The sequence below is a fragment of the Zonotrichia leucophrys genome, chromosome 1, assembly GCF_028769735.1.
Source record: "Zonotrichia leucophrys gambelii isolate GWCS_2022_RI chromosome 1, RI_Zleu_2.0, whole genome shotgun sequence".
Taxonomy (NCBI): Eukaryota; Metazoa; Chordata; class Aves; order Passeriformes; family Passerellidae; genus Zonotrichia; species Zonotrichia leucophrys.
The window spans coordinates 87337377-87364672 of NC_088169.1; the positions used below are offsets into that span (position 1 = coordinate 87337377).

Below are 27296 nucleotides of genomic sequence, written 5' to 3' on the forward strand. Positions count from 1 at the left end.
GGGGGTATTGAGGAGTGGCTAAGCTTTCCTTGGAGGAATTCGACCGGCATTCAGCTATGTGGAGGATCATTTTCCTGTGGGGCTGCATCCTTCTCCTGCCTAGCACGGCTGGAATGCCTGCAATGCTGTAAGAACATCACTGCTTTGCAAATGTGCTCTGGTCTGTGAGGGATCCCGGTGGGGGTGGCAGTAGCTGACAGAAATGGGACAGAAGTCTTAAGGTGAGGAGTGTTTTTCTGGAGAGGCATAATTTCTCACGTTCCCAAGGTTTTGCTTGATTTCCATGTGCATTTTCCCCACATTCCCCCTGCTGATTGGCTCTTCCTTTAGTGCCTTTGATGTAGACCGTGTATTTCAGCAAGGACTCAGGCAGAACCACTCTGCCAGCTTTCTGCATGTGCTTAATTCTGACCTTCCAATATCTCACATCTCATTCTGTGTTCCAGAACACGTTTCCTTTGGGCTAAGCCTTTCTTCCCAGAGACATAGGTCACCATTTAATAGTTTAGCCAGCAAAGATGAGTGTCTTTACAAAGTGAGCAGACATGAGCCCAAGTATCTGGTAGGGATGCTCTTGGTACAGCAGACTCTTGTGTTTGTTCAGGCTTGGCTGGCCATCTGCTCCCACCACGCCTTTCCTCAGACCTCTCTCAAGGGCAATTCCCAGCACAGCTTCTCTTCCTATACTTTGTCAGGAATGCAGCTCCTGTTCCAGCAGACACTGCTGTGATGTCCTGGTTTGTGAACTCGTTCTGGCTTTTTTTTGAAGGCGTTTGCTTTTGCAGCCATGGCACAAGTGCAAACAGAAGCATGACTGTGCTTGAGCAGTAGATGTTACAGTGAAAAATACAGCAGGGGGTTGTAGCTGGGTTCCCTCCTGCTGCATGTGGTGTGCTGTGCACAAGCCTAGTTTTAAAAACCTTCTCCAATGGGAATACTTCCTCTAGGACATGTTCCTAGGCTGACAAGCTCCCACGCAAAGGATGTGCTTTACTGCTATCTGCTTGCCACTGTTACCCTCAGCATGAAGCTTTGCTTTAGGGAAATACCACTTCCTTCAATAGGCTGTCTGCTGTCCTGCCTGTATTCCAATTTTTTTCGTAGAATTGTGATCCAGCTTGGATCTTGGGACCCTTGGATGACAGCTCCAGAGATGTTCTTTCTTACTTTTATAGCTCAGAAGGCAAGGGCAAGGATGAAATGTTAAAGGGGTGTAAGAAAATGTTCCAGAGTAAAAGATCATTAAAAGCAAGGAGGGGTATGGGAGGTTTCAAGCAGTAAAATTTTAGTGCTTGTCCCATCCTTTGGCACAATCAGCAGGAGGGAGGTGCCATGAGTCAGCTCAAGTAGGAAAAACAAAATGTTGTTTTTATGTGTTTTGAGATCCTCAAGGCAGCTTGGCAGCACTCAAGTGTGACAGCAGTCAAAGGCTCCTGGCCAGCAGGACTTTGACTCCGTCTCGCCAGGGCGCTGAGCTCCAGCTGAGAACTGCCAGCAGGTCATCTCCCTTCCTCCTGCTTTTCTGATCTTTCCAGGCCCTGCCCTCTGCTTCCTGCAAAACATGCTGCTGGCTGAGCCTGTCCAGAGGCAGTGAGTGGGAGGAGTCAGTGACAAGAATTTTGAAATCTGCTTGAATGTTGGCTTTTTGTTGGTCCTAGGTGCTACAGTACAGTAAAAGATGGAAACAAACTGTGAACAGCTTTCTGGTGTAATGGTTGCAGCTCAGAGTAGATGGAGAGATGGGAGAGCAAGTAGAGTGCAAAGAGGACAAGAGTGTTAGGAGCTGAAGTGAAGGTGCTTATGAGTCTCTGGGGCTGGGACATGAAGTTGGGACACTGGGTCCCTCGCAGAGGGTATTTGTTTCTGAGCCCAAGAACAGTGGGAAAACCAGCAAAAAAAACCTGATGGTGGTAATGTAGTGTGGTTCCATGAAAACACTGAGGACTTGGGAGACCTGCAAGAAAGCTGAGGTGGTGCTGATCCCTTGGGTGACATGGGGAGATCCCTTCACCTTATTTTCACTTTCAGTTTGTAAGGCAGTCACTTTATAATTTTATATGAGCATGCAGCATATAGCATATAGCACTGCCTCAGTGTCAATGTCTGCAGTACCCATGGATGAGAACAGTGTCATGTCCCACTGGTGTCGTGACAGCAGGGTGAAGAGGGCAGAAGTCTGTTAGGCAGTACCTAAATACAGGTCAAAACCTGCCCTCTTAGAAAGTCAGTTTAACCTCTCTTCTCTTCTCTTCTCTTCTCTTCTCTTCTCTTCTCTTCTCTTCTCTTCTCTTCTCTTCTCTTCTCTTCTCTTCTCTTCTCTTCTCTTCTCTTCTCTTCTCTTCTCTTCTCTTCTCTTCTCTTCTCTTCTCTTCTCTTCTCTTCTCTTCTCTTCTCTTCTCTTCTCTCTATTCTCTCTCTTCTCTTTTTCTTTCCCAACAGAAACTATGCCGTGGCAATACCATCTCAGCTCTACTACCCCTTCTCAGAGACAGTGTGTCTCCAGCTCAGCAGAGAGCAAGCAGTCCCAATCCATGTGTCGGTCACCTTGCAAAGCGGAGCTGGGAACGAGACTCTGATCTCTCAGTCCATCTCTCAGCTCCCCTTCTTCCATTGCACAAGCTTTCGGGTGAGGAAGATACTTTCCAGGGTTTTCACTAGGGTGGATATGGCATGGATTCTGCTCTTGCTGGGCAGGAATGCAGAGTTGTGCCTTCCCATGAGGACATCTTAATTGGCCAGTGAATCTTCTGCTTCAGCCTGGATAGGTCTGCCAGTGTCCTATCTGCTATGTAGCCCCACTAATATGTTACCCTTCTAGAAAACTTTTTCAAATGTTCTGTGAACTCTTTTCAGGCAAGAAGAACTAGAGTAACCCAAAAGTTATATCATAATTGTTGTTCCAAAAACCTCAGAATCAGTGAATGGGATCAACTCTGAATGATGGTTATAACTATACCTGCAGGTCCCTCCTCCTGTTGGAAACCCTGAGGAAGTGGCTTTTGTTGTTATCACAGTCATGGAAGCCAACTCAGAGTTCCAGAAGAAACAGAAAGTCCTAATCAAGCATGCAGACAAGAAGACTTTTATCCAGACAGACAAACCTGTGTACAAACCTGGACAGATTGGTATGGACAGAATGCCATGTCTTGTGAGAGACAGAGTGGTCCTCAGGCCACAAAATGTGGGACACTCTAGTCCTCTGAGCAGGACCTGCTCAGGAAGGGAGATGGGCCACATCACTTCTAGGCTTAGAGGGGTTTGGGAATATCTCTCTCCTGTGTCAGCGTGCTGTATGCCACTGTGAACAGGGCTTGTCTGTTTTCCTTGGTGTGTGAGAAAAGATTTAGAAGCCACAGTGTTGTACTCATGATTGCTCCAGTCAAAGGCATGTCTGTCTGTCAGGGCTCTCAACCCCTCTCTTCCCCACAGACTTCCTCAGGTGAGGATTGCAGACCTATAGGTCCCACCACTGCCCTTGCACAGCTCGGATCACTGCAGGGTTCAGCTGTTGGCCCCATGCCTCTCCACACTTTGCACTGGGATGGCCTTCACTGCAGGCAAGACTGAGTGGCCCACCACAGGCCCACTGTCCAGAAAAATGCTGTTTGCCAGCCTTCCCAGAAAGCTCCACACTGCCTCTCCTCACACCTTCTTTTCTAGCAGGCTGCCAGCTCCTAGCAGGGCTTTGGGCATAGGCCTAGGAGTGGAAGGCTCTATCTGCTGCCCACACCCTCTCAGTGAAGCACATGCACACATCTTTCTTAGCCATGTGTTCTTGTTATTTACTATTGAAAGCCTTGATTTCATTTCAACCAGTCCTGTTTTCCTCTTGCTTTGTAGTCAAGTTGCGGATTGTGACCTTGGATCAGAACTTCATTGCCAGCAGTGAAACAGTAAGTCAAGAGGGAAGATGCTTGAAGTCTGGAAATGTTATGAGCTGCCTGCATGTCTTCTAGATCAGTGCTTGGCCCAGCCAGGAGATGTGTGTACATCAAAATTGCTTTTGGTGCTTACAAACAGTGTTGGGCACCACCCTGCTCATGGGTTATGGGCAGTCCCTGGGAATTGCTTAGAGAAGACTGGTGGATGGTTGGGGAAATAAAAAATACCAGGGAGGTAACTTATCTGAAAGCATCCCACCAGTGACTGTTGTTTCCTCCCCACAGCAGCGCCTGGTGGAACTGAAGGTAAACCTCCTACTTTATTGTAAGTGATGAACTCTTCTCACCTTGGGGAGGACACAGGTTTGGAGATGGTGGTTGAGAAATATCAATGCAGAAAGTCAGTTACCTCAGGATGAATGGGAGCAATCCCATCAACCCATCGCAAAGCTCCTACTGGCTGGGCAGTGTGCTTGTACCTGGAGTTCTACACCCTGCCCTCCCAGAACCAGCACTGGGAGAGCACTGCCCTTCATGACTGGGCCTCAGTGGCTCCCCTGCATGGAGTCTGGATTCATTTCCCCATTCCTTCCTGGGGATTCAAGACATCACTCCCCAGTAGCTTGTGCCTTAGGCGGAATTTCTCTACAGTGACCTTGTGGGCTGTGCCAGCTCAGGTGACCACAGAGATCTCTGAAGGACCACTTCTTTCTCTTAGTGAGACAGGCAGGCAGTAAACAACAGCTTTGCAGCAGTCAGAGATGGCAGTGCCACCAAGAAACAATGATATGATAGATTTACTTCGTCAATGAGACAGGGAGCAATGTCCTTTGCCCTTTGAGCCTGGGCTCACCTGAGCGCTGCTGCTGTGCCATAGACTTGGGCCCTCAGGACAAGAGAATATGTGGTCAGACCATGCCCTGGTATCTTGGACATCCTGCAAAAGAGTCGTTTTGCACTGGAAAATAACTAGTCTCTGCTCCACCTGTGCAGGACCCCAAGGGGAACCGAATTGCACAGTGGCTGGATGTTGCACCTGAGGGAGGCATTGTGGATCTGTCCTTCCCGCTGGCTGCAGGAGCACCGCTTGGAGAGTACGCCATCAGAGTGCCCGGCCTCACACGCACCTTCAGGGTGGAGGAGTATGGTAAGAGTCTCAGGAAGCTGGTGGCAGCAGAGAAAGGTGTTTTGCCAGCCTCCAGCCACACCCCCTCACACAGAGCTGGATGGGCCATGCAGCTGTGAACAACTGTGCTGCTTGGGCTGTCTCCTGGGAAGTGCAGCTGCCTGCCCACAGGTGTAATCACTGACCTTCACCCAGGCCCACTGGCTTCCTCCTCCCCCATGTCCTGAGGATGGGACTGAGACACTGTCCCACAGCTGTGCTCTGGGGAGGAGACTCAAGCTGCCTACTCCTGTCCCATTCTCCTAGCTGGGCTGTTGGTGTATTCCTACCAGCCATGTGCTGGAACGAAAGGAGAGATTTTATTTTCTGTAAACAACCACTTTGGAAGGATTGGAGCAAATTAAGTCTTTCTATTCTCACTGAATTATCTTTCTCTTGCTTTCACACAGTGCTGCCCAAGTTCAGTGTCTCCATCCAGATGCCTCAGGTGGTCACCATCCTAGAGGAAAACTTCCCTCTCCACGTCTGTGGCATGTGAGCTGACTTATCGTGGCAGAAGGTGCATTTTTACTGGTTTGGAAAATGCACAGCCATCAATAACTGAGCTCAAAATGGTCTCTGCCAACCCTACCCTCACCCCAAGAGGTGGTACCCTGTCACCCTTTGCCAAACAATCCTCCTGGACTCTCACCTTTCTCCATATTGTCTCTCCCTACTTTCTTTGTGAGTCTGAAGGTGACAGTGCGTTCCCTCAATGTAGCCTGTGCCCTACAGTACAGCACCTCTGCTGTATTTGTTAGTGACAGGGTTGCAGGAATAATGGCTGAGCTCATGGACAGCACAGTGTCCTCTAGCCCTGCCTGGTGGGGCTGGTGTTGGCTTGGAGAGAACTCGCCCAGCAGTGCCTTCTGCCTCAATCTGATGAGGCCATTTGTACTTCCTCTGCTGAGCCGATGACCAGTGAATATGCTGCAGGCTGCTGGGCTGTATGGCTGCAAACCACAGGGTAAAGCTGACATGCCTCACACCTGAGGCAGTGTTTCTGTGTGAGTGTAAGCCCTCTGTGCTCCGTTTGCCAGGTACAGCTATGGGAAGGCAGTGCAGGGCAGCGTGAGGGCCGTGGTGTGCCGCAAACACATCCGCTATAACCGCAGGTCCTCCAAAGCCAAGCGCAGTATCTGCAAGGACTACAGCGGCGAGGTGAGCACGGGAGCACCCACCCCTCCTGCAGAAGGGAGGGGAGAGGACAAAGGGACAGAACACTCTTTTTGCCTTCATGATTAGTTAATAAATACAATTTCATATTCCCAGACGAATGAGGACGGCTGCTTTTCCACTGAAGTGAATACTAAGATTTTTCACCGGAAGCATGGTGATAATTATGATTTCAATCTGGAGGCTGAGGCTTTTCTGAAAGAAAGTGGAACAGGTAGAAAAAAAACTGATTCTACACTTTGTGGAAAATCTTCTATTTTACGCTCGTAAAATGTACTTGTCTTTGCGTTTTTATCTATAAGACAATTGAGTTCATTCAGTCTTGATGCCTGCTCTGGCAGTCATTTTGTTTTGACAGAGATAGGCAAGAGCTGCTTTCTCTTGTCCTCTCATCAAATTAAAAGTGTGTACAGAGGTGGGCCAGGACAGGTTCTCTTGTTTTTAAACCACATTTTAGGACAGTCCATTGGAATGAGATGTTATTCAGAGCAACTAGACATAACCAAGGCCGTGACTGTACTGTTATTAGCACCTCATTAGATTTATCTCTATATCCCAGATAGGGAGATAATGTTTTTTATAAGGTTCCCACTCTCACAAGATTTTGCAAAGCCTTCCTCTTCTTCCTGCAAAGAAAATGTTTCATGGCCCCTTGCCAGAAGCAGTGACACACATTCACTTAACAAACAACTGCAGTGATTTCAGATGGGCACACGGGAGGAGATATGCTAGAGCTGACATGGGAAAGGCAAGGAAAAATGCTGCCTTCTAGTGACTGCTGTGAGGAGGGAAGGAGAATTAAAAAGGACAGTTATGAGTTGGACCATCTTAAAGTGGGAAAGAGTGTTTGAGAAGTGTCTGACAGAGATCGCCAGCCAGACTGCTGTCATTCTGTCACGTCAGAGTGTAGGAGGCACTCTAGCTGAGTGCATATGTGTTGAATGACTCCTGAAGCTGCATGGAGAAACTGCAGTGCCCTATGAGTGATAGTCCACCCCTTCACTGAGTTTATCCAATCTTGATGCCTGCTTACACACTCTACTCACCTTCATGTGCTTCCTGTCTTTCCCAGGGGTGGAGTTCAACACCACTGAAAACTGCAAGGTCACTTTTGATATCACAACTCTCCAGTTCTGGGGGACGAGCTACTACTATCAGCAAGGAGCTCCCTACTATGGAAATGTGAGTGAAAAGGGAAGAAACATGGAAATCCCAGTGGCTGGGCCTAAGCAGGTTGTAGGCACAGAAGTGCCCAGGGGTCCCCTTGTTCTGAGCTGCCCAAAGCTGCCAGCACAATCCTCTGTCCCAGTCCCTCCTTTGACGTATCAACCAAGAGGTTATTCAAAGGTATGACTGCAAGATCTGTGGCTTTGCCAGATGAGATGGCTGCTGCATAAATGGGGAAGGGTTGGAGAGGTTAAAATTCACACTGAGAGTCCCTTTGCAGAGAGAGGGACTGGGACTTCTACTGGGAGGTGGATTTTCAATCCTGAGGCCTCCATCTCTCTGACTGTTCTCTGCATTGTTACAGCTGGAACTCAGAAGTGCCAGTGGGACACCCCTGAAGAACAAGAAGGTGATTCTTACAGTGTCCTATGGGAGCAGGAAGCAGACCAAGACCTACCTCACAGATGACACTGGGATGGCCTCCTTCGTCTTAGAGACATCAGCATGGGACAACAGCAGTAAAGTTATACTACAGGTTAGGAACCAGTTATTACAAACCAGTCTGGAGCTAAGCAGATCATTAGAATTGAAATACATTAAAAGGGCAGATCCATACTAACACTTTACCCAAATATACCAGATAGAAGTGAAGGTTTCAGTGGTTTGATCCAGGGGCTGATAAACCACTTTACATAGTCAAATGATCTGGCTTGCTCCCAGGGTAGCAGCAGCATGGCAGAATTTCAGACTTCAGCTAAAGCCCTAGCAGTGTACAGCTCCCTGCTCCTGTTTAGGCACTAGTTATCCCAGAGTGTGGGACAGCAGGCAAATGTCAAGCTCCACAGAAAAGCACTGATTGAACTTGGTGTAGGTGGAAGTAGACACCCTATGCTGGGATAGTTCAGAGCCCACTGTTTAGTCAGCCTTGGTTTTGGTGTATGAAGAGCTGTAGGAAATCCTCAGACACTTTTTTCTGTGCCGCAGGCAAAGTCCCAGCCGGAGGACACGAACGGTCGGAACGTGAAGGTTTCTTACGGCACCGCATCGCTCCCACTCAGGGCCTTCTACTCCTCCAGCCGCAGCTCCGTGAGGATCCAGCCCCTGCAGGCAGTGCCAGCCTGTGGGGACGTGCAGCAGGTCACTGTGCACTACCACATACTCGCCACAGAGCTGGGCCACCGAGCTGCCAGAGCACACTTCTACCACTTGGTGAGTGCAGGCAGCGCCAGCGAGCTCAGCTCTGCGCCCGGTCTGTGTCAGCACAGGGCCCTTTGCTGGCCCAGAAACGTGAAGCAGAGGCACTCTCAACCCTTCGTTCTGTTCATTACCCTTTAGGTTATGGCCAGAGGGTCCCTTGTGCATCATGGCCAAACAACAGTGCTTCTTGATCCACTGTCAGGTAAGGGCATCTAACTGCCAGGAACAGATTAAGGATCCAACAAGAAAGTCTTTCCAGCCTAGATGGAGAAGGAGACAAAAGAGATCTGACACTAACAGGAAACCACGGAGCTGGCACAAAAAACCTATAGGAAATATGCTATCTTTTTTCTGTCTTTTAATTTCCTTCTTTTTCTTTTTCTGATCAAATGATGAAACTGTCAGAGTTTATCTGCCAAGCAGGAAAACGGCAAAGTAACTTATGGAGTCTTTCTGAGCTCAAGTGGAAAGACTCATTTTTCTTCCAGCTGTCACTGTTGCCAAGCTGTGTCATGATACAAGGTCACTGCTATAAAAACCTCCATCCTGGCCTAGCTGTGGCCTCCCCAGAAGCAAGGCAGAATAGTTTTTGTGCAAGAATCTGTACAGAAGTATTACAGAGGAAGAGCACATTGCTGCTGTAATCCTTGGATTGAAGGCTTCCTTGCACCTTGCCATACTTTTTCAATTTTTCCTTCTTCCTTCAGGTCAGTACAGTGGGTCTTTCTACATCACTCTGCCCATTGACCTCATTTCATCCATGGCTACCCTCTTTGTTTACATTGCCTTCCCTGAGGGACAAGTGGCAGCTGACACCTTGCGTCTGAAAGTCTCCAGCTGCTTCAGGAACCACGTAAGCAGTGCACAAAACACAGAGGGGCAGGTAGGCTGGAGGGTGGATAATGATCTGCAAACTGGCAGTAGATATGCAGCGGAATCCAATAACCACAGCTTACCCTTTCCTTCGTCTCTCAGTGTCTGCAGCCCCCCATTCTCCTGCTGTTTCAGGTGAAGCTTGGCTTCTCAGAAGCAGTGGCACTCCCAGGATCGACTGTCCAGGTCCATTTGCAGGCTGCACCAGGCTCCCTGTGTAGCATCCGTGCAGTTGACAAAAGTGTCCTCCTCCTGAGGCCAGAGGCTGAGCTGTCCAGGGATAGTGTGAGTCACTCCAGTGCTGACCTTTGCTGGCTGATAAGGCATGGTGGACATACCAATAAGTGCGTGAATGGGGACAGGGCATGGCTTAATGAGAAAAAATGAGGGCCAACATCAAACACCAGCCAAAATTTCCAGTGTCTAGAGGGTGTATTCTGTTAGAATAACCCATAGTCATCCCCAGCTACAGCCTGAAGTCACATCCTGGTTAAACTTACAGTGCTTTACCACAGTGATAAGAAGAAGGCAAGAGACATCCATCTCCTGAATTGATACATGGCAGTGGTCTGAAAAAAAGTCATGTTTAAAAAAAAAAAGCCAAGCATGGGGTAGGCTCCATGTCTTTGTTCCAGCTCACATGAATCAGACAGTCCTTCCATTCACAGAGTGGGCTCTAAGTGGTGTACTGGCAGTGGAAGGGTTCCTTTTCTCCTCTAGACCTTGGTTTAAGGACACCTGAATTGCCTCTTTACACTGGCATGGTGGATCCAGGATGTGTCTTCAGTCAGACAAGAAGCTGTCCAATGTTCCTCCCATGCAGGGAAGGTGTCCTCAGTGTTTGCATTCACTTCACAGGTACAATTATTAAGCTAGAAGTGGCCACAGCTATGCAGCCATACCCCAGAGGGGCTCATGTTCTTCTCTGGTGCTATGCATCCAAAATTTGTGAAGGCTCTCCATAAAATTCAAAACTCCTTGGGGCTGGGTTTTTGTGACAGGCAGGACCTGAACTTGGCCTCTGAGGTCACAGGAAATCTCTCTTCACACCTCTCACACTGACCTGTACTGTTTTCATTCTCTCTCTACAGGTGTATAATATGTTCAGCTATGCTCAGGAGCAGCTCAGCACCCTCACAGATATCTACAGTGACTACTGCACCATCCACAAGAGCCCAGGCATCACTGGTGCCTCTAAGACCACCCCTTCACCAGGAATGATGTCACCGTTCATGTACAACAGATACTCTTATGCAGTGTCCCAGCCAGATGTTTATGAACTTCTGAAGGTAAATCTAATTTCCAGAAGGGCTGAAATACCAGATCTGAGCCCTTTTGTATCCCAGGTCAGCACCGGGTAGCTTCACAGACTGTCTTTCCTGTAAATGCTGGTGACTTCACAATCTGAATTTGCCAACCCTCTGAACTAAAAGATCAATGACACTCTGTCCTCCCAGCATGATAAATTCCCATTGATCAGGCAGATTCCTAGAACCCAACTCCCCACTGCCCCCCTTTAGACTTTCTATGGATTGAAAGCAGTGTGGATTGTCAGCCTGTGTCAGAGAAAATTGGAGGTTGGAGAAGCAAAGCTTCTGAGAGAAAAGGGGAGCCCAGGGAAAGGAGAGAAAGAACAGTAGAAAGGAATGGCAGTGAATGATAAAGAAAAGTCTGGATCAGGGTGGGCAGCAAACTGTGGTGCCAAAATAATGACTTTGTGTACAGGCATGCACATGCAAGTGGTCATCCCCACAGCCCTTTGGCATGAGGACCAGGCTCTGGGAGCAGGACAGTTCTGCTTTCTTACCTGATATAAATTAGCAGGTTATGCTGAGGTGCACAACCTGCAAGCAACACAGAGTAGCTGTGATATGGTGGGAGGAGGGGAAAGAGACAGACCCTCAGACACACCAACCCCTCCACAGAAATATGCCTTCTTTTGTCCCCTTCTTTCCTCCAGAATGCAGGTCTAACATTTTTAACCAGCCTTGAAATCAAGTCTCCAATTGAGTGCCGCACCCAGACCACTTTTGACTACGACTACATGTGTACATCTCCATTTTTCCTGTTTCTTTGGAGAGCATGGGTAACATATAGGCTGCACATGGGCAGCTGAACATGCAGAGTGCTTAGGAGCTGGGATGGCTTACAGGCATGAGTGGGAGGCTGTACAGGAGCTGTGCTCCACAGGGAGAAGGGAAAAGCCCTGGCAGGAGTGTGTGTCCAGAGCCCTGGAGGGGCAGAGAGGTGGCTGCAGGGCTTGAACCGGTTTGGAAGCTTCAGTTGGTGAGCAGGAAGACAATATGGTCAAGGAGGGAAATGAGGCATCTGTCTCAGGAAAGAAAATCTGTTTGTGAGACTAGGAAAGGTCTTTTTGGAAACCAGAGAATGAACCAAGATTGGCATTGGGGAGTATCTGCAGGGAATGAGAGCAAAACTGTGAGCAGGTAAAACGTCTCATGGGGGAGCACACGCATTGGAATCCCCCTGGCCTCCTGAGTTGTCTTGCGGAAGACAATAATGAAGTTGAGGGCATTTTGGAGAGGACAAGGGGGTTTGGGCTGGGAGTGGGAGGGGAGGAGAACTGAGCTTTTCCTGGCTGGACTCTATCCTGGTTTCACAGTTGCTCTGCCTTTGAATGAATGCTTGTATTCCAATAGCTTTTGATGAGCTGCCAGACCTGGAGAGCTTGTACTCAGAAGCAGATGCTGCTGTTGAAGCTGCTGAGGCAGAGCACACCGAGCTGGGTAGCGAGTCAGCAGCAGCACGTACCTGGTTCCCAGAGACATTCATCTGGACTCTGGTTCCCATCAAGTGAGTAACTACAGGCTGTGGCTCCACAGGCATACAGACTTTCTGGTAGAAAGTAGAGGGAATGGGCAGGAGACAGGGCGTTGTTGCCTTCTGTGCACAAAGTAAAGGAGGGAGGTATGAAGAAGTGGATAAGGACAATGGAGTTTTGGTTCAGTTCCTGTCTCTGCTTGAGATTTTCCAAATGCTTCTAGGAATTTAATATCACACACTCTTGCAAGATGTAAGAGGCCTCCACAGTGCCATAGCTCAACATTCTACACAAGGCAGGTTCTGTTAGATCAAGTTGTAGTAAAGCACTCTGTATCTCCAAGAATGGAGATTCCTCAAACTGCGTTTCCATTTTTGACCATCCTCATGGTATTTCCTTATGTCAGGTCAGAATCTCCCACATTCCAGCTGTGTGTTACCATTTGTCCTGTCAATATGCACCTCAGAAGAGACATGTTCCATTGTCTCCACACCTTCCCAATAGGAAGTGTCACACTATACTCCATGGCACAGACTGGGTGTATAACACAGACCCTTGTGAGCTCTCTGTGCCCACACAAAAGAAGAATTTCAGGTGCAGCACTGCTCAGAATCAAATTTTGGGTTGCATTTTCCTCTCAAGTCATTCCTTGCCTATCTATTTGCTATTCTTCTCATACCTCTGTCCTGCTTGCCAGGAATCCCTTTGCCTTCACATGCACTTCCATTTCATAATCTGAATTTCTGCATTTGTCTTCCCAAGAGAAATCTATCCAGGATGGGGACAACCTCTTCCACTCTGTTTTCTCCTCAGTGATTCAGGGGCTGCTGAGCTAGCTGTCACAGTACCTGACAGTATCACAGACTGGAGAGCCATGACCTTCTGCACCTCGGAGAGCCATGGCTTGGGAATCTCAGAGACCACCAGCCTGCGGAGCTTCAAGCCCTTCTTTGTGGAACCCACTCTGCCCTATTCCGTTTTCCGGGGAGAGTCATTTCCCCTGAAGGTCAAAGTCTTCAGCTACCTGGAGCAGTGCATGGCGGTGAGTGGCTCCCTCCAGGATGCTTTGGAGCACAGGAATGTGTGGGAACTCCTTTACTAATAGAGACCCAAACAGAGGGGCTGCCTGCTTAGGCACTTGGCAAAGGACACCAAAGAAGTTGTTCAATTTAGTTGCACACAGAGCCATCACTGACCAGTTTATCCCTCCCCAGAAGCCAAACCTTACAAATGTGGATTGCATGTCCGTGGGACACTGCTGGTGTCCCACAGATACTGCAACAGCCCATCAAAATACCCCTGACTTGTGGGATTGATTGTTACTTGAATCAAGGACCTGAATGGAAAAACACAGCAGCAGCAGCTCTGTATCCTGAACTCCCTTTTGTTCCACCTCTAGCTCCAGCTTAGCCTAATGGACTCCAGGGATTTTGAGTTTCTTCATGAAAATGTCAGGTTCACTCTTTGCCTGTGCCCCGATTCAGCAAAAACATTTTCCTGGGATGTGAAGGCTACAAAATTAGGTAAGGGATCAAGGGAGGGGCAGGGGTGGGAAGCACTGGCAGAGCTGTTTGAGGAACCCAGAGCTGGGCTGGAAGGGAGACTAGCCTTCTGTGCAAAGCATGAGTGAGCAGCCCAAGGCTGAGCCAACTAAAACATCTGCACAGATGTGCCAGCCAGCCTCCTGATGTTTTGCTTTTTAGGGAAGGTGAATTTCACTGTCACTGCCGAGGCAGTGGAGCAGGAAGATGTTTGCACGGAGCGTACAGCGGTTGTGCCAGAGTCGGGAGGAAAGGACACAGTGGTTAAACACCTGCTGGTGAAGGTCAGGCTGCACTGCAGGGCTCTGGAGAGGCTGGAACTGGGTTGGGCTCAAGACAGTCTGGTGGGTGGCTCTGGGAAGGAAGAATCAGCTGGGGAGGTGGGCACATCTCTCAGGGAGACTGGTCAAGGAGCAATTCTAAGGGTAAATTAGACTGGAGCTCCTCCACTGCAAGGGACAGAAATGTCAGAACTGCTTGCTGGCAGGGCAGTGGGGTCAAAGGCCGTGCAGCAGCTTAGAAATCTGCTTCCCAGTAGAACTTTACTGTTGGCATGGATGTCTCTGCTGTCTGTGTGAAGCCCTTTGCCAAGGCCCATGAGGATGGAAAAGGTGCTTGCACAAAGGTGGGGTGCTGCACAGCTGCTCTCTGATTTTACCTCTCTCTCTTCTGAGCTGACCAGCCTTTTTCCCACCAGGCAGAGGGGCAGCTGGAGGAAAAGACCCACACTTCACTCCTGTGCCCTGAAGGTAGGTGCAGAGAGCCCCAGGTACTATCTTACTGGGGCTGTGCTTATGCACAGAACAGAGAGATCAGATGGAAGCAGTGTGGTGTTTCAACAACTCTAGGACTCTTTGGAGGTGTGTAGGGAGCAGAAAGTCAGGGATCTTGGAGCCATTCAGCCCTACCCAGTACTAAAAGCTCCTGGCAACATCAAGCCACAGCCTAACCACATCACAGACCCTCATCCATGGGTGGCTGGATCTCTATCTGATCCTCTCTTTTGAATGCTGATTTTCACCAACTGATGAGGTGATCCCAGACCTGCTTACACCATCTCCTGGGGGACACCTGTGACTCTGCCATCTTCCTCATGCCTGTTGTTCTGATGTTTTTGCTGTTTGCAGGAACTTCAGCTTCAGAGACAATCTCTTTCACTCTGCCAGAGAACACTGTCCTTGGGTCAGAGAGAGCCCACATCTCTTTCTTAGGTGAGTTTTTAAAAGAGTCTTGGGAAGTAATATTTTGCCATGCACATGTCTTCTGGTGCCACTGTGTCTTCTTTAGCAAATAAAGTAATGAAAGGAAATATGTACAGCAAGGTGTGGTGCTGTCTTCCAGAGCAGTATCCTGTCTCTCCTATACAAGTGGCACTGAATGGATGTATGATTTCACCAAATCAGGGGAGAGACAGCCAGGTAGCAAATCACTGTTCCTGCAGTCTGTAAGCATCACATGGGCAGAGGTGAACTGAGATCAGTCCTAGCAGGTTACCTGGAGAATCTGTGAGACCAAACTTGTTTTACGTGCAAGAATGCGTATGGCTTCCAAAGCTGTGGTTCTGTCCTACAGGTGACATTATGGGAACAGCACTGGACAACATAGATGAGCTTCTCCAGATGTCCAGTGGCTGTGGTGAGCAGAACATGGTTCATTTTGCCCCAAATGTCTTTATCACGCGATACCTTGAAGAAACAGGACAGCTGACTCCAGAAATCAAACAGAAGGCCATTGGCTACCTGGAAAGCGGTGAGTGAATTCCTACTTGTTAAGCTGGTGATGTCCACCACTTGTACTTGAGTGGAAGGAGCCTCAGCAGAGGCTTGGTGCTGAGCAGGATGTGTGCAGCATCCCTTGCCTGGCATCGTGGTAATTGCAGCAGTGTAAATCGGGCTAGTCAGTTCTGCATGTCAGCGGAACACGCAGTACACAGCACTCCTCTGCTAAATTCCTCAGAGATAATGCTCTCTGTAATGATCAGCAGGATTGGTGGGGCAGGTTGGCTCCTGGAGAACAGGACAGGCACACAGCATCTTCACTATCCCCAGCCTCTTCCTGCAGGATATCAGCAGCAGCTCCTGTACAAGCACACAGACGGCTCATACAGTGCCTTTGGGGAAGGAAGTGAGCCAGGAAACACTTGGTAAGCAACAATATCCAGACATAACTGAGGAGCAAAAGTTTGACCTGGTCAGGCTCAAGCTGGCTTGGATTTTGGTCAGGGGAAACTGAGGCAGTCTGAAGGTGTGGAGTTTTGAACAGAAATTACTCCTGAGACTTTTTGGAAGGTGTCATGTCTTAAGCCCAGATGGAAATTAAGCACCACACAGCTGTTCGCTCAACACCATCCTCATGCCAAATCCAAAACATGGCACTGTAACAGCTACTGAGAAGAAATTAACTCCACTCTAGCTGAAAACAGAGCAATATCCATCTCTTACTCCATAACATTTATGTCATGCCCCAATATGCCATCACTTTCCCAATTTTCCCTGTTTATCTGTTTTGATAAATATACAAAATCTTCCTCTTAGTCTATGGGACACCTCTGTCAAATGTGACAATGAGCTAACCTGAAGTACCCCTGTTGGATTGTTTGTTCTTGAGCACCCCAAACAAGACTGATTCTGAAAACTTGGCAGCAAAGGCACCTTCTTTACAGGTTTCCAGAATGCATGGTGCTCAGACAGGATTGGGAATGGGTCTGAGTGAGCTCACTAAATGTCAGCCCTCCAGGGCAGCAAAGCACCCTGTTGGAATTAGCAAAGCTCTGAAGGTCTGAAGAACTGAATTTTTTTTTCTCTTGCTGCACATGGCTCTGACCTCAAGCTTCTTGGGCTCATGTGCACTGCTTCCATTTCTCCATCTGCACAGGGGCTGTGGCCTGCTGGTATTTCTACAGGGAGAATGTAGCAGAAGACACAGAGACTCCTGTCTCCTCTTAGAGACGTGCATCAAGTGACAATTCAGTTCTATATCCTCCTTCCTTCCTTGGCTCTAGGCTTACTGCTCTTGTCCTGAAGACCTTCAGCCAAGCCCGGGACTTCATCCACATAGATGAACAAAATATAAAGGATGCTGCCAGTGCCCTGATTAAAAGTCAGACTTCATCTGGCTGCTTCAAGAGTGTGGGGAAGCTCTTCAACAATGGTCTGATGGTATGATGTGTGTCAGTGGTAGTTCATTAGGTACTTCAGAGCTTCTTCACTTTCTGGTCCAGTTTGGGTGCCAAGAACAAATGAACCCTTGCAGGAGGAAGACTCTGAAGTGCCCAGGGTCACCCTTGGGTGACACTCAGGGTTGCCTAGTCACTGTGGCACTTTTTCAAGTTATGAATGATGAAGGTTTGCATTTGATGATGTGTACTTGGGAACTGAAACAGTGCCCTGCCTTACCTCCATCTCAAGGGCTAAGACTCACCACCTTGCAGCAGGGCTGTGGGAACATCACTCCCTCCTGGTATTGAAATCTGCTACTGAAAATCTTACATTTGGGAGGAGAAAGGGGAGTGTGCTCAGCAGAGGGAGGGAATCAGCTACCCAGAGGAGACTGGGGAACCCTCTCCCAAGACGGAGAGGCGGAGAAGTGGTCTGGTAAGCAGGACCTTTAAGAATGGATACCATTCATGTCACTTCCATAGGAGAAGGAATAGGGCCAGCACTGTTTCCTGTGCTGGCATTTGCTAGGGGACCAGAAGGCACTGGAAAACCTTCCCCTCTCCCTTCTCATAGCATCTCTCATCTGTGTTTTGTGGTGTCTGCAGGGTGCAGTGGAGGAAGGCCTGGGGCTGAGCTCTGTGATTGTGATAGCTCTCATCCGCTCGGGGATGCCTCACTCCGTGAGTATCCACAGCAGGAGCGGGCTGTGTGCGCAGCCTCTCACAGGCAATGCCTGGGCTCTGCCTTTGGATTCCACCCTCTTCTGCACACTGGAATCTGCATTCCCTTCCCAAACACCCTGCCCGTAACGAGAGTGCTTTCAATTGTATCCTAGGACCCAGTTGTGGGGAAAGCTCTGAAGTGTATAAGGGACCTGGTCCATGCTGACACTGGCAGTCCCAACCTCTACAGCCTGGCACTGGCTGCAAACGCCTTCGCAGTGGCAGGGGACAAGGCCCTCAGGCAGAAAATCCTCAAAAGACTGGATAAGGCTGCCACAATATCAGGTACCATGGACTCTGGGGCAGGAGGGAGGGCCACTGGCAGAACTATGTGGAAATCCCTGGGTTGAACCACCACTGGAATGGAGGGAAAGAGTATGGGGGACAGGTACTGCCAGAGGGGAGTCCAAGGCTTGTCTATCCAAGCCTCAGTTTGCCAAGCCGTCCCAGGTTATATCCACACTGTGAGACACATTGTCTCTATGGATCATCTCACAGTCCTGGCCTCCCAGTCGCCCAAACCAGGGGAGCTTCACAGATATAGTGGAACTCCTTCCCAGCCTGCAAGCCTAAGGTCTTGCTGGAAAAAGCCGGGTGTGGGCAGCAAACAGGGATGCAACAGCAGATGCATGTGTATCTTGTTCAACTGCATTATGTCCAATGTACATGTTTGTTTAGTACCTATACACAGGGGCTAAGTAGAACTCCAGAGTCACTAGATGCAGCTACACATTCCATTAATGTTCCCACTCCACCTCTAGATGACCAAATATTCTGGAGTCAACAGTCCAAACAGGAAGAAGATTCCCTATCTTGGTATCAGGCTCCATCTGTTGATGTGGAATTGACATCTAGTATCCTCATGGCTCACCTTACAAAGTCAAGTTTGTCATCAGATGAAATCAAAAAGGCATCCAAGATTGTGTCTTGGCTCACCAAGCAGCAAAACCCATATGGAGGCTTTGCTTCAACCCAGGTAATCCCCTTGAGCCATCATCATCATCATCATCATCATATTTGATGCTGATTCTTTGAGAGCAATGGGTTCTAACAGCCCACAGTAAAAAGGAAAAAATAATACCTTTTAAAAGGGTGTATGGTTTTACAGATTCTGGGAGTTATGGATATTCCCATGCTAAAAGCCAAAGGGAAAAACTCAACCCTTATTGTGCTATGGCTGCAGTATGAGGGATGAAAAGGCTAAGGTCTGGGCATGCATAAGAGGCAGGAATCCCACTTTTCCTGATGTTTTTCTTTTTCCTCAGGACACAGTTGCTGCTCTGGAAGCCCTAGCCCTGTATGCAACCAACATCTTCAGCAAGGATAGACCTGATCTTCAGGTTTCTCTCACTTCCAAGGGGTTCAGCCAAAACTTCCAAGTAGACAAAAGCAATCGCCTCCTGCTGCAGACAGTGGAGCTGCCAGCCATTGCCCAAGATTATACCTTGCGTGTGCAGGGCCATGGGTGTCTTTTCCTGCAGGTAAGCCCAGCCAGGAAGAAAAATTCTGTCTGGTGAAAAGCCTTGAAAGCCAGGAATGTGCCCCCTGTTGACAGAGTGACAAAACTATCCTTTGTCCCCTCAAAAAGGAAAGAAGCCCAGAAGTTTCTCTCTTCGATTAGGTGAAAAAGCCACCTCATAGGCCTAGGGGACTTCACCACAAACTTAAGGATAGCCAGTTGGAGAGAAGCCAAAAAGTCCTTCCTGGGCAATTTACTAGAAATAGAAGTGAACAAAGAAACTCCACTTTTGTGAGGTGTTTTACCAGGAGCCTCTTGCACCTGGCTCAGTTTTTCTCTCTTTGTTATTTTGCCTTTTATTAAACCTTTTTGTTTCCAACACTGCAACCAAAGCCATCCTGCTAATTTTATGCCTCCAACGGTAGCTGAGCTGTCTTGGGTGAATAATAGACCTCCAAAAGCTTAGGAGACCTGGCTCGAGGAGGCAACTATTACTCTTGCTGCTTAGCCAACCATGAAAACTAACTGCTGTAGTAACTTGCAAGAATCTGGCTTTCAAGGCTGGCTGGGGTAACTGTGATGCAGCAGGAAGGTAACATCTACTTCCCAAATGAAATCTGGATCATCTCCATCCAGCCAGAGCAGCTCTTCTCCTCCAAGAAATCTACCAGGAGCAGTGCACTACCAGCAGAACCTCTGCTTCTGCCACGTGGTTTTCTCTACACCAATATAAGACAGCAAACAGTAGCTGAGTCTAGCCAAGAATACTCTCCAGCAAAGAAACCCTGCTATTCTCTGCCACCCAGCTTCTTTCTGTCCTGGCAGGCCATCCTGAGGTACCACATCCCTCCCCAGAGGAGCGAGGCCACCTTTGCCGTGTCCGTGCAGACGGAGTGCGCCGTGCCCGACGCCACGCGCTTCCCTGTCACCATCCGTGCTCGGTAGGAGACACACAGCTGCCCCTTTCCTCCCCCGTGCTGAGAGGCTTCTGGCACCACACCAGTCTACTGCTGGCAGGGTTCCCCTTCACTCCTGGGGTCCAAGTGCTGAGGTGACCCCACTGTGCTCTCCCCAACTGGGTGAGAGGCGCAAGGCCCCAGAGGGGTGGCTCAGGCTGTAGTCCTGCCTTGTCCCCTGCCCCTCACACAATCCTCCCAAGGTCTCTGGGTCTCACCCCTGTCTGGGATTAGGTCTCAAAACCTAATGATGTGAAGGTCCTGTGGGACTGCCTCCTACTCCTAAGTGTTCCCTACTCTGCTCCTGGCTGTCACACCACTGTCCTCTGCTGTACTCCCACCTGGCTTTGGGACAGACCTGCCAAGAGAACAGGCATAGGATGTGATATTCCCCGCCATGCCTAAAGAAGGTAATACCATAAGGCTTCCAAGGGACTTTTTCTCCTTGGCACAATTAAAAGCAAGAACAAGGGAAGCACAAAGATTTATTACAGTGTAGAAACAGGTATGCTTAAAGGAGAAACACTGGAAAGAAAGGCACATTCCTCCACCTGAGTACCAAAGCTGGGCTGGAGTATCTGGAGATCATGGCTCAGAAAGTAACATTAGTGCTGTCCCCTGGGTTCCTGCTGCAGCTACACAGGGAACCGTGTGTCCACCAACATGGTCCTGATCCAAGTGGAGCTGCTGTCTGGATACAGCCCCGTGGCAGGTTCACTGGAAGAGGTGAGACTGTGAATTTGTGTCCAGCTGGGATGGGAACAGTGATGGATGTCCATCATGCAGGACTGTATGCTGAAATGTGATCATTCCTGTGGGCAGAGAAACAGGTTATTTTCTCTCTAAGAAATCCTTATACTCAAAGTCTCTTCCAAGCTGCATCTTGCCTTTCCCTACATCAACAGCTTCCCTGGCCATGTAAATATTTGCCCGTACTCTCACAAGGACAAACACCCCTGAATATTTCTGCTTTTTATTAAAGCCTTTCTGATATTTTCCCCCTATTTTCAGCTAAAGAAAATGCCTTTAGTGAAGAAAGTTGAAAGCAAAGCTGACCAAGTCGTTCTCTACCTGGAGGAAGTGAGTATAATTTGGGCTACCATCATCATTAAAAGGTGCTATGGACTGACAGCTTTTACTCTTGTTTACTGGTTTCATTACTATTTTAACTGTCCAGAGCTGTTGTTCCTGCATAGCAGCCACATTTGCTGATCTAGAAAAGTGTTAGTTGGCAGTTGTTTGTAGTAAACCCCTCAGGTTTAGCCAGGGCCCCTTGGAGAATAGAATGCTGACACAGCAGCAAAGAAGCTTCCTGTCTCCAGGGATATCCGCCTTGTACCCTATCCCTATACCATCTAAGGCAATATTGTGTTAACCCTACTATTGGTCACTTATGGTCACTCTAACACCTTTGCCATTGGTCAGGATTGGATCTAGGCCAAGGGATAAAAGTAGCATACTGTACCCCTACTAAGTCGGAAGAAGAAGAGCTGAGACCCTTCACAGATCCTCCAATAAAGCCATACTCGTGGAGCAGCCAGCATCTTCTGCTTCTCCTCTCTCTACCGTCTGCTGGAGCCTCAAGCCAAGGGAAAAAGCTACCTAGCAAGCAAAGCTGAAATCATAAGAGCTGGCTAATCACTAAGAGCTGAATATTCCCTGCTTGCTAGGGCTGTCCCGCAGCTTTGGTCTGAGAGCGAGCTGGCTTCTGGCACTCAGTCCCCTTGGGGACTGAGCTCTAGAGCTGTAATAGCTTGCATACGATAAGACCAAGCAAGGCTCATATAGTTGTTCATCTGTAGAGCCACTTACAGGGCTACTTAACTTGAGTGAAACACAGCAAACTCTCATGTTAAGCCTACATCTGTTGGCACTGTTAAGTGACTACTGATAGTCCATATATATGGTGCCTGAGTAAGACTCAGGAGTAGCAATAAGATCCGTCTAGCAAATCCAAGCAAGCCTGAAATCTTAGAAAGCTCTTAAGCAACCTGAATGCAGCAGAGGGCATGCAAGATTGCTGATGGATTTTGCCAAGATCCTTTGAAACTAAACCAGATGCTTGTGTGAACAAAAGTGCTCGCTCCACAGCCTCATGAATCAACAGATTAACAATCACTCCAGCCTTTTTCTAGCTCCATGAATACCTAAACAGCACCAGAAATGAGACCTGGCATGTATTTAAAACTCCAGCATTTCGAAGGAGAATTTCTGTGATTCTTCAACCTTGGTTTCTGTCAGTAGGCTGAGCTAAGCTAGCCCTACAGGAGGTGGGTTAGTGTCACATAGATGCATTAGGCTCGCAGAGCTGCTGCTTTCATTACATCTAAGCACAGAGCAGAAAATAGAGAGAAACATTTCAGCTCAAGCTGCCAGGAAACACAAGGTGCACTGCAATCAACAGCAGGTCATGCAACTACAACCCTACAGCAGATGTAACTACTACCCTACACAGCTTGTATTTGTCTGCTTAATGATGAGGGTTATGTGAGACTGCAGAATTAGAGCTGATGTAACTGTGAATAAGAAAGTAGCCACTGAGGCCAGGTGCATGAAAGAGCTCAGAGCAGAGCTGGATGGGAAGGTGGGATTGGTGGGGAACACTAGCACACCATATAGGTAGTGCACACTGACTCTGCAGGTTTTTTATGTTCCCCATGAGCTGAGTTAAATTTGGTGACCAAAAAGTCACAGAATGGGAAGTAAAAGATATTTCAGAGATGGACTAGAAAGCAGAACAGATGTGTTACAGTGGTGAGGTATCTACAGAGCCTGAGTGCAAGTAGGTGAAAGGGGTTGTCTTACAGGATTTTTCTGTCCCTTTCTGTTTTTAATCCTTGCATTTTTTGGTTTTAGCTGACTAGACAGCCTCAAACCTACACTTTCCTGGTGGAGCAGGACATGCAAGTGAAGGATCATAAACCAGCCAATATCAAGATCTATGATTACTATATGCCAGGTGAGCTCAGATGCTGTACTGCAAAAACCACCCAAATGTACTTCGGGAAAGACAATTTCTGAATTTTGTTGAGTCTAAGACAATACCATCTCTCACCTTGTTATCTGACTGTCCCTTAGAAGCTCTCTAGGCACGAACTTAACCTGTTAGGGCTCAAAATGGTAGGTCCTCCTCCCTCTGGCTCCAGAACTTGCAGGCCTGAAGCTGGTGTGTAGAACCACTGAGGGTCTGGCTCTCCCAACAAGAGTGGAGGCAGGAGCTGTGCTTTTGAGCACTTGCTTTGTGGGAGACAGAAAAAGCAGAGGGACCACACTGGGAGGATGACTCAGAAGAGAAAGGGCCCCATTAGGAGAATAAAACCAAAACTAGCTTGTCCTCCGTTCTGTGAGGTTCCTAGTGGGAAGAAAAGCTAGAAATATGTCAGGGATTGCTATTCCTTCAGAAAGTGAAGCATTCATAACTGCATAGCATTCATAACTGTGATGGAACTCTTTGGGACTTGCAGCCTCCTGCCTTGGGTGAATCCTGACCAGCTGCAGAGTCAGGGGCACACACCAGTGGTTTCACATGTCACATGGAGGGGAGTTATAGCCTGTAAACGGAGGGAACACCTCTCCTAGGAACAGTGGCTCAATGCTGGATTGCTTTTGTGGGTTTTTGACAGTGTGTCTCACCAGTACTTTCTTTCTTGTCTTTCAGAAGAAACTGCAGTGATGAGCTACAGTGTTCCATGCAAGTGAGGTGAGGGCCCAACACCTCTTTTGTTATCACAGGCACGGTCCTGAAGAATATGGAAGGGGAGGGAGATGCAGGCAAAGGCCCTTGCTCAAGGAACTTGCCAGACTGCAGGTCCAGGGTAGAAAGCAATTTGCAATGCCAAGTAAGGGTGAGTTCCTGTACCCCAGTGGTTAAACTGAGGGAAGAGAACTGAAGTAGATGATTTGATGTGACAAGATCATGACAAAGCTGGAGATATGTTCAAGAAAACAAGGACTGCATGTACCAAGTACTGTCACCAGTCCTGGCCCTTTGCATCAAATACACTTTATTCAAGCCACCACAGTTCCCTTTCTGGCACTTTCCCTGTAGTTTCACATCCCTTCAGCCCTGTGCACACAGCGTGCCATGCTAATCTTTACTGCAGGGCCAGGCCAGGTTTCAGTGCCAAGCCTTTCGCCATCTCAGCCTGGCTTCTGATCCACACTAGGGAATGGACACCTGCCCATCCTCTTTCCAGGCTGAGCAAAGACAAAGCTTAAGCTTGACCAATGCCTGCCCCTACTCTAAACTTTCACTTGCACCTGTGTGCTTTCCTGCCCACAGCCCACAAGAAAGGGAAAACCACCTGCTGCATGAATCACCTGTAGGGAGGCACAGAGCCCTGTCCTGGGATGTCTGCCACAGCCTCCACACCCTACCCAGAGATTGTGACATAAGCTTTGTATGGATAAAGTGAGAGAGAATCTTCGGTCATAAAACATTCTGAGGTGGAAGGGACCCACAGGGATCACCCAGCTCCTGTCCCTGCACAGGACAGCCCCAAGAGTCACACCATGTGCCTCACAGCATTGTCCAAATGCTTCTTGAACTCCATCCGTTTTGGTGCTGTGACTGCTTCCCAGGGAAACCCGTTCCAGTGCCCAAACACCCTCTGGGTGATAAGAGCTCTGTCCTTATTGGCCTGACAGTGCCATTCAGTCACAAGGTACAAAAAAGGCCCCTAAGTTCCCAGTGGTTAGTTTTAATACTTCATGAACTCTTTTTTTTTTTTTTTTTTTGCCCTCTATTGTCTTCACAGGAACAAGGATAGATCCCTCCTCTGCAGACTCTCCCATCAGTCCTTTGCCACCCCTGCCAACTGTCACCTCATGGAGATACGAAGAAAAGAGAAAATGCTTGGAATTTCCTGCTGAGCAGTTAGTTCCTGGAAGGCTCAGACTGTGTGTGGCATCTTATTAAAAGTAGAAGACTAGAATTATCTGATTGAATGATTATTCAGGTTTACTGTTTTTCTCCCAAGCCAGGAAAATTGCATTTAAGAGCAGCTGGGAAAAATAAATTCTCTACTTCTGCTCATGTACAAAATTCTGCCCCTCCAGGTGCAGACCTGCACGGGAGGAGATAGAGCATTAAAATAACCTGATCCATAGACCTAGAAACAGATACTTCATGTTTCTAGCTGGGTACATATTCCCCACTGCTTACCATTCCCCTTCCTGTCTTTGCTTATATTCCATGTTTCCTGCCCAAGACCCACCATTTCCTGATGCCACTGTTGATAATACATGGGAACTTGCTGCCTACCTCAACTACAGACAGCCCTGTATTCAGCCAAGGCTCGCTCCTCTGCAAAAGGAAATGAGGAAAGTGATTACACATGGATGCACACAGAGAAGGCTGCATGTCTCTTTCCAGCCAGAGAATCAGGAACCCACCTCCCCACCCCCAAATAATAGGAAATCTGCACCCACCTGGCTGGTAGTAATCATAAATTTTGATGCTGGCTGGTTTCAGGTTCTTCACCTGAATTACTTGTTCCAGTTGCAGAGTGAAAGTCTGAGATTCATCATTGAGCTAGTGGAGATGGAAGGAAATTAGCAACGAATGGGGAGAAAGAAGTCACAGCATCTTCATCTTCCCTGATTTGAAGGTTTTCCTGCACTGCATTTCTCCAATCCATTAGAGATTCTAGACTTTAAAATGGAGTGTTGTGTGAGGGATAGCACACAATATTGTGCTAGGAATTTTCACAATATTGTGTAGGAATATTCTAATCCAATGACAATGAAATTGGGCCAACTTCCTCTGTCCCCAATTCTACCAGTACTCTTTTCTTACCTAGACCAGCCTCAGGCTTCTCACACAGCTCCTTGTCCTCTGACCTTTTGCTCTCACCAAATGCTTTTGTTCTCACTTACCTTCTCCAGATAAATGTAGACCACATTAGCTTTCACTTCTATTTTCTTAACAATGGTTCTGTTCTCCAGCTAGGATAGGAAACAACAACGGAATGAAATTTGTGAGCATTTTTCTTAGGGATTCCTGACCTGAGGGAGCCAGTGTTTTATAGAGGGAAGGTATAGAGCTGGACTCTATGTGGAACTGTGCATTTTTCAGTGGTTATGTCTTTGCTAGTCTCTCTTGGACATCCCTTGTGAGCATCTCATGTGTGAACCCCACTGACCCTGCCCAGAGCCGAGAAATCTCCCCCTCTGAAGACCAAAGGCTGTGTGGGTAGTACATATGACTGATATGTTGGTGAGCAGATGGGTGCAGGCACCAGTAGAGGTCCTTATTTCATCTCACTGAGTGTTCGACTGCTTTTAAAGACCTGCATGAGGGCTGTGATTTAATTTTTTATTTAATTGGAAAACAAAATAATCTTTTTAGCTAGAGCTAGAGTATCTCTGAGAAATCCTGTCTTAGACTTTCTGACAAACAGATCCTGGTGTCAGCACACCCAGCAGTACACTTTGTTTCTGGCCCAAGTCCAAATACTGCCAGTGGGAGAAGCTGAACCACCTCTGATCTCCCTTGTGGGGGCTGTAGGAAAACAAGAAGTTTTGGTGCAATTGCAACAGCAAAGGTTGCAATTGCACCAAAATTAGCTACAAATTTAGCTACTGCCTGGCCCGAAACGAACAATTCTCAACAGGAGTAAGCAGGCAGGATCCATTTACCACAACTGGGTTTTCTTATTGTAAAGTTCTTACCAACATTCTGGATCTGGAAGTCACGATGAATCCAGATAGCAGGGAGACCTCTATGATCACCATGTTGGATGTGACTCTGCTCCCGATGTAGCTGGAGAAGAAAAAGCAGACAGAGGGTCTGACTATGTGAGGACAGTGCCCTCCCAGCCCCTCTTCCCTCCAGCACCATGCCCTGAGCCAGGTGTCCCATCTGGGACTGGGACATGGCAGCATGACTGCTCCCTCTCACAGGAGTTAGCCAGCACCTTCCCCTCCAAGCCTTCCAGCTGTCCAATTCTCCCTCCGTCCTGTTCACCCCAAGGGCCGGGTCTCTCCATCTGAGCCCTGAGACCCTCCTGGCTGCAGTCCCCAAGCTCACTCCATCTTGCTGGCACAGGAAGCAGCCCTTGGAGTCACCTGGTGAGGATGCGGACGGTGAGGAGGCGCGGGTTCGCCTGGCTGCAGTTGTTCAGCTCCGTGCTGACACGCAGCGTGAAGGTCACGGGAGTCCGTGGGGAAAGCTCGTGGTACCTCAGCACTGTCTGCACGATAAGCGCCAGAAGCAGAA

General features: G+C 48.3%; 2 protein-coding genes across 3 annotated transcripts in view; one reads left to right on the top strand and one right to left on the bottom strand.

Moving 5' to 3' along the window:
- Nucleotides 1–25190, top strand: LOC135451509 (alpha-2-macroglobulin-like protein 1). Of its 2 annotated transcripts, XM_064720791.1 has the most exons (36): nt 1–127; nt 2440–2626; nt 2963–3125; nt 3841–3893; nt 4167–4187; nt 4875–5028; nt 5457–5541; nt 6087–6207; nt 6319–6436; nt 7295–7404; nt 7754–7924; nt 8374–8598; nt 8725–8788; nt 9294–9439; nt 9595–9744; nt 10551–10748; nt 11420–11507; nt 12120–12273; nt 13055–13283; nt 13641–13764; nt 13945–14066; nt 14480–14531; nt 14910–14993; nt 15355–15531; nt 15844–15925; nt 16784–16940; nt 17546–17620; nt 17776–17947; nt 18424–18638; nt 18928–19143; nt 19947–20062; nt 20713–20803; nt 21089–21157; nt 22934–23036; nt 23736–23777; nt 24835–25190. In XM_064720791.1, exons 1-35 carry the CDS (start codon nt 57–59, stop codon nt 23774–23776), a joined length of 4404 nt encoding a protein of 1467 aa, XP_064576861.1. In that variant the 5' UTR covers nt 1–56; the 3' UTR covers nt 23777; nt 24835–25190. The 2 variants fall into 2 exon arrangements, 1 of the variants encoding a protein (XP_064576861.1); XR_010441350.1 differs by lacking the exons at nt 20713–20803; nt 23736–23777; nt 24835–25190.
- The window catches only part of LOC135451525 (alpha-2-macroglobulin-like protein 1), a 26479-nt gene continuing 19791 nt past the window's right edge, over nt 20609–27296 (bottom strand). Inside the window, exons 30-35 of the mRNA XM_064720820.1 lie at nt 27146–27270; nt 26750–26840; nt 25955–26023; nt 25508–25610; nt 25341–25382; nt 20609–20889 (exon numbers count right to left, since the gene is read on the bottom strand). Of these exons, the coding sequence (XP_064576890.1) occupies nt 25342–25382; nt 25508–25610; nt 25955–26023; nt 26750–26840; nt 27146–27270 (429 nt within the window). The 3' untranslated portion in view covers nt 20609–20889; nt 25341. The remainder of the gene's footprint in view (nt 20890–25340; nt 25383–25507; nt 25611–25954; nt 26024–26749; nt 26841–27145; nt 27271–27296) is intronic.

Coding starts and splice junctions, on each gene's coding strand:
- LOC135451509 (XM_064720791.1), top strand. CDS start 57: ATGTGGAGGATCATTTTCCTGTGGGGCTGCATCCTTCTCCTGCCTAGC. Junction 14,067..14,479: donor TTAAACACCTGCTGGTGAAG/GTCAGGCTGCAC, acceptor TTTTCCCACCAG/GCAGAGGGGCAGCTGGAGGA. Junction 16,941..17,545: donor TCTTCAACAATGGTCTGATG/GTATGATGTGTG, acceptor TGGTGTCTGCAG/GGTGCAGTGGAGGAAGGCCT.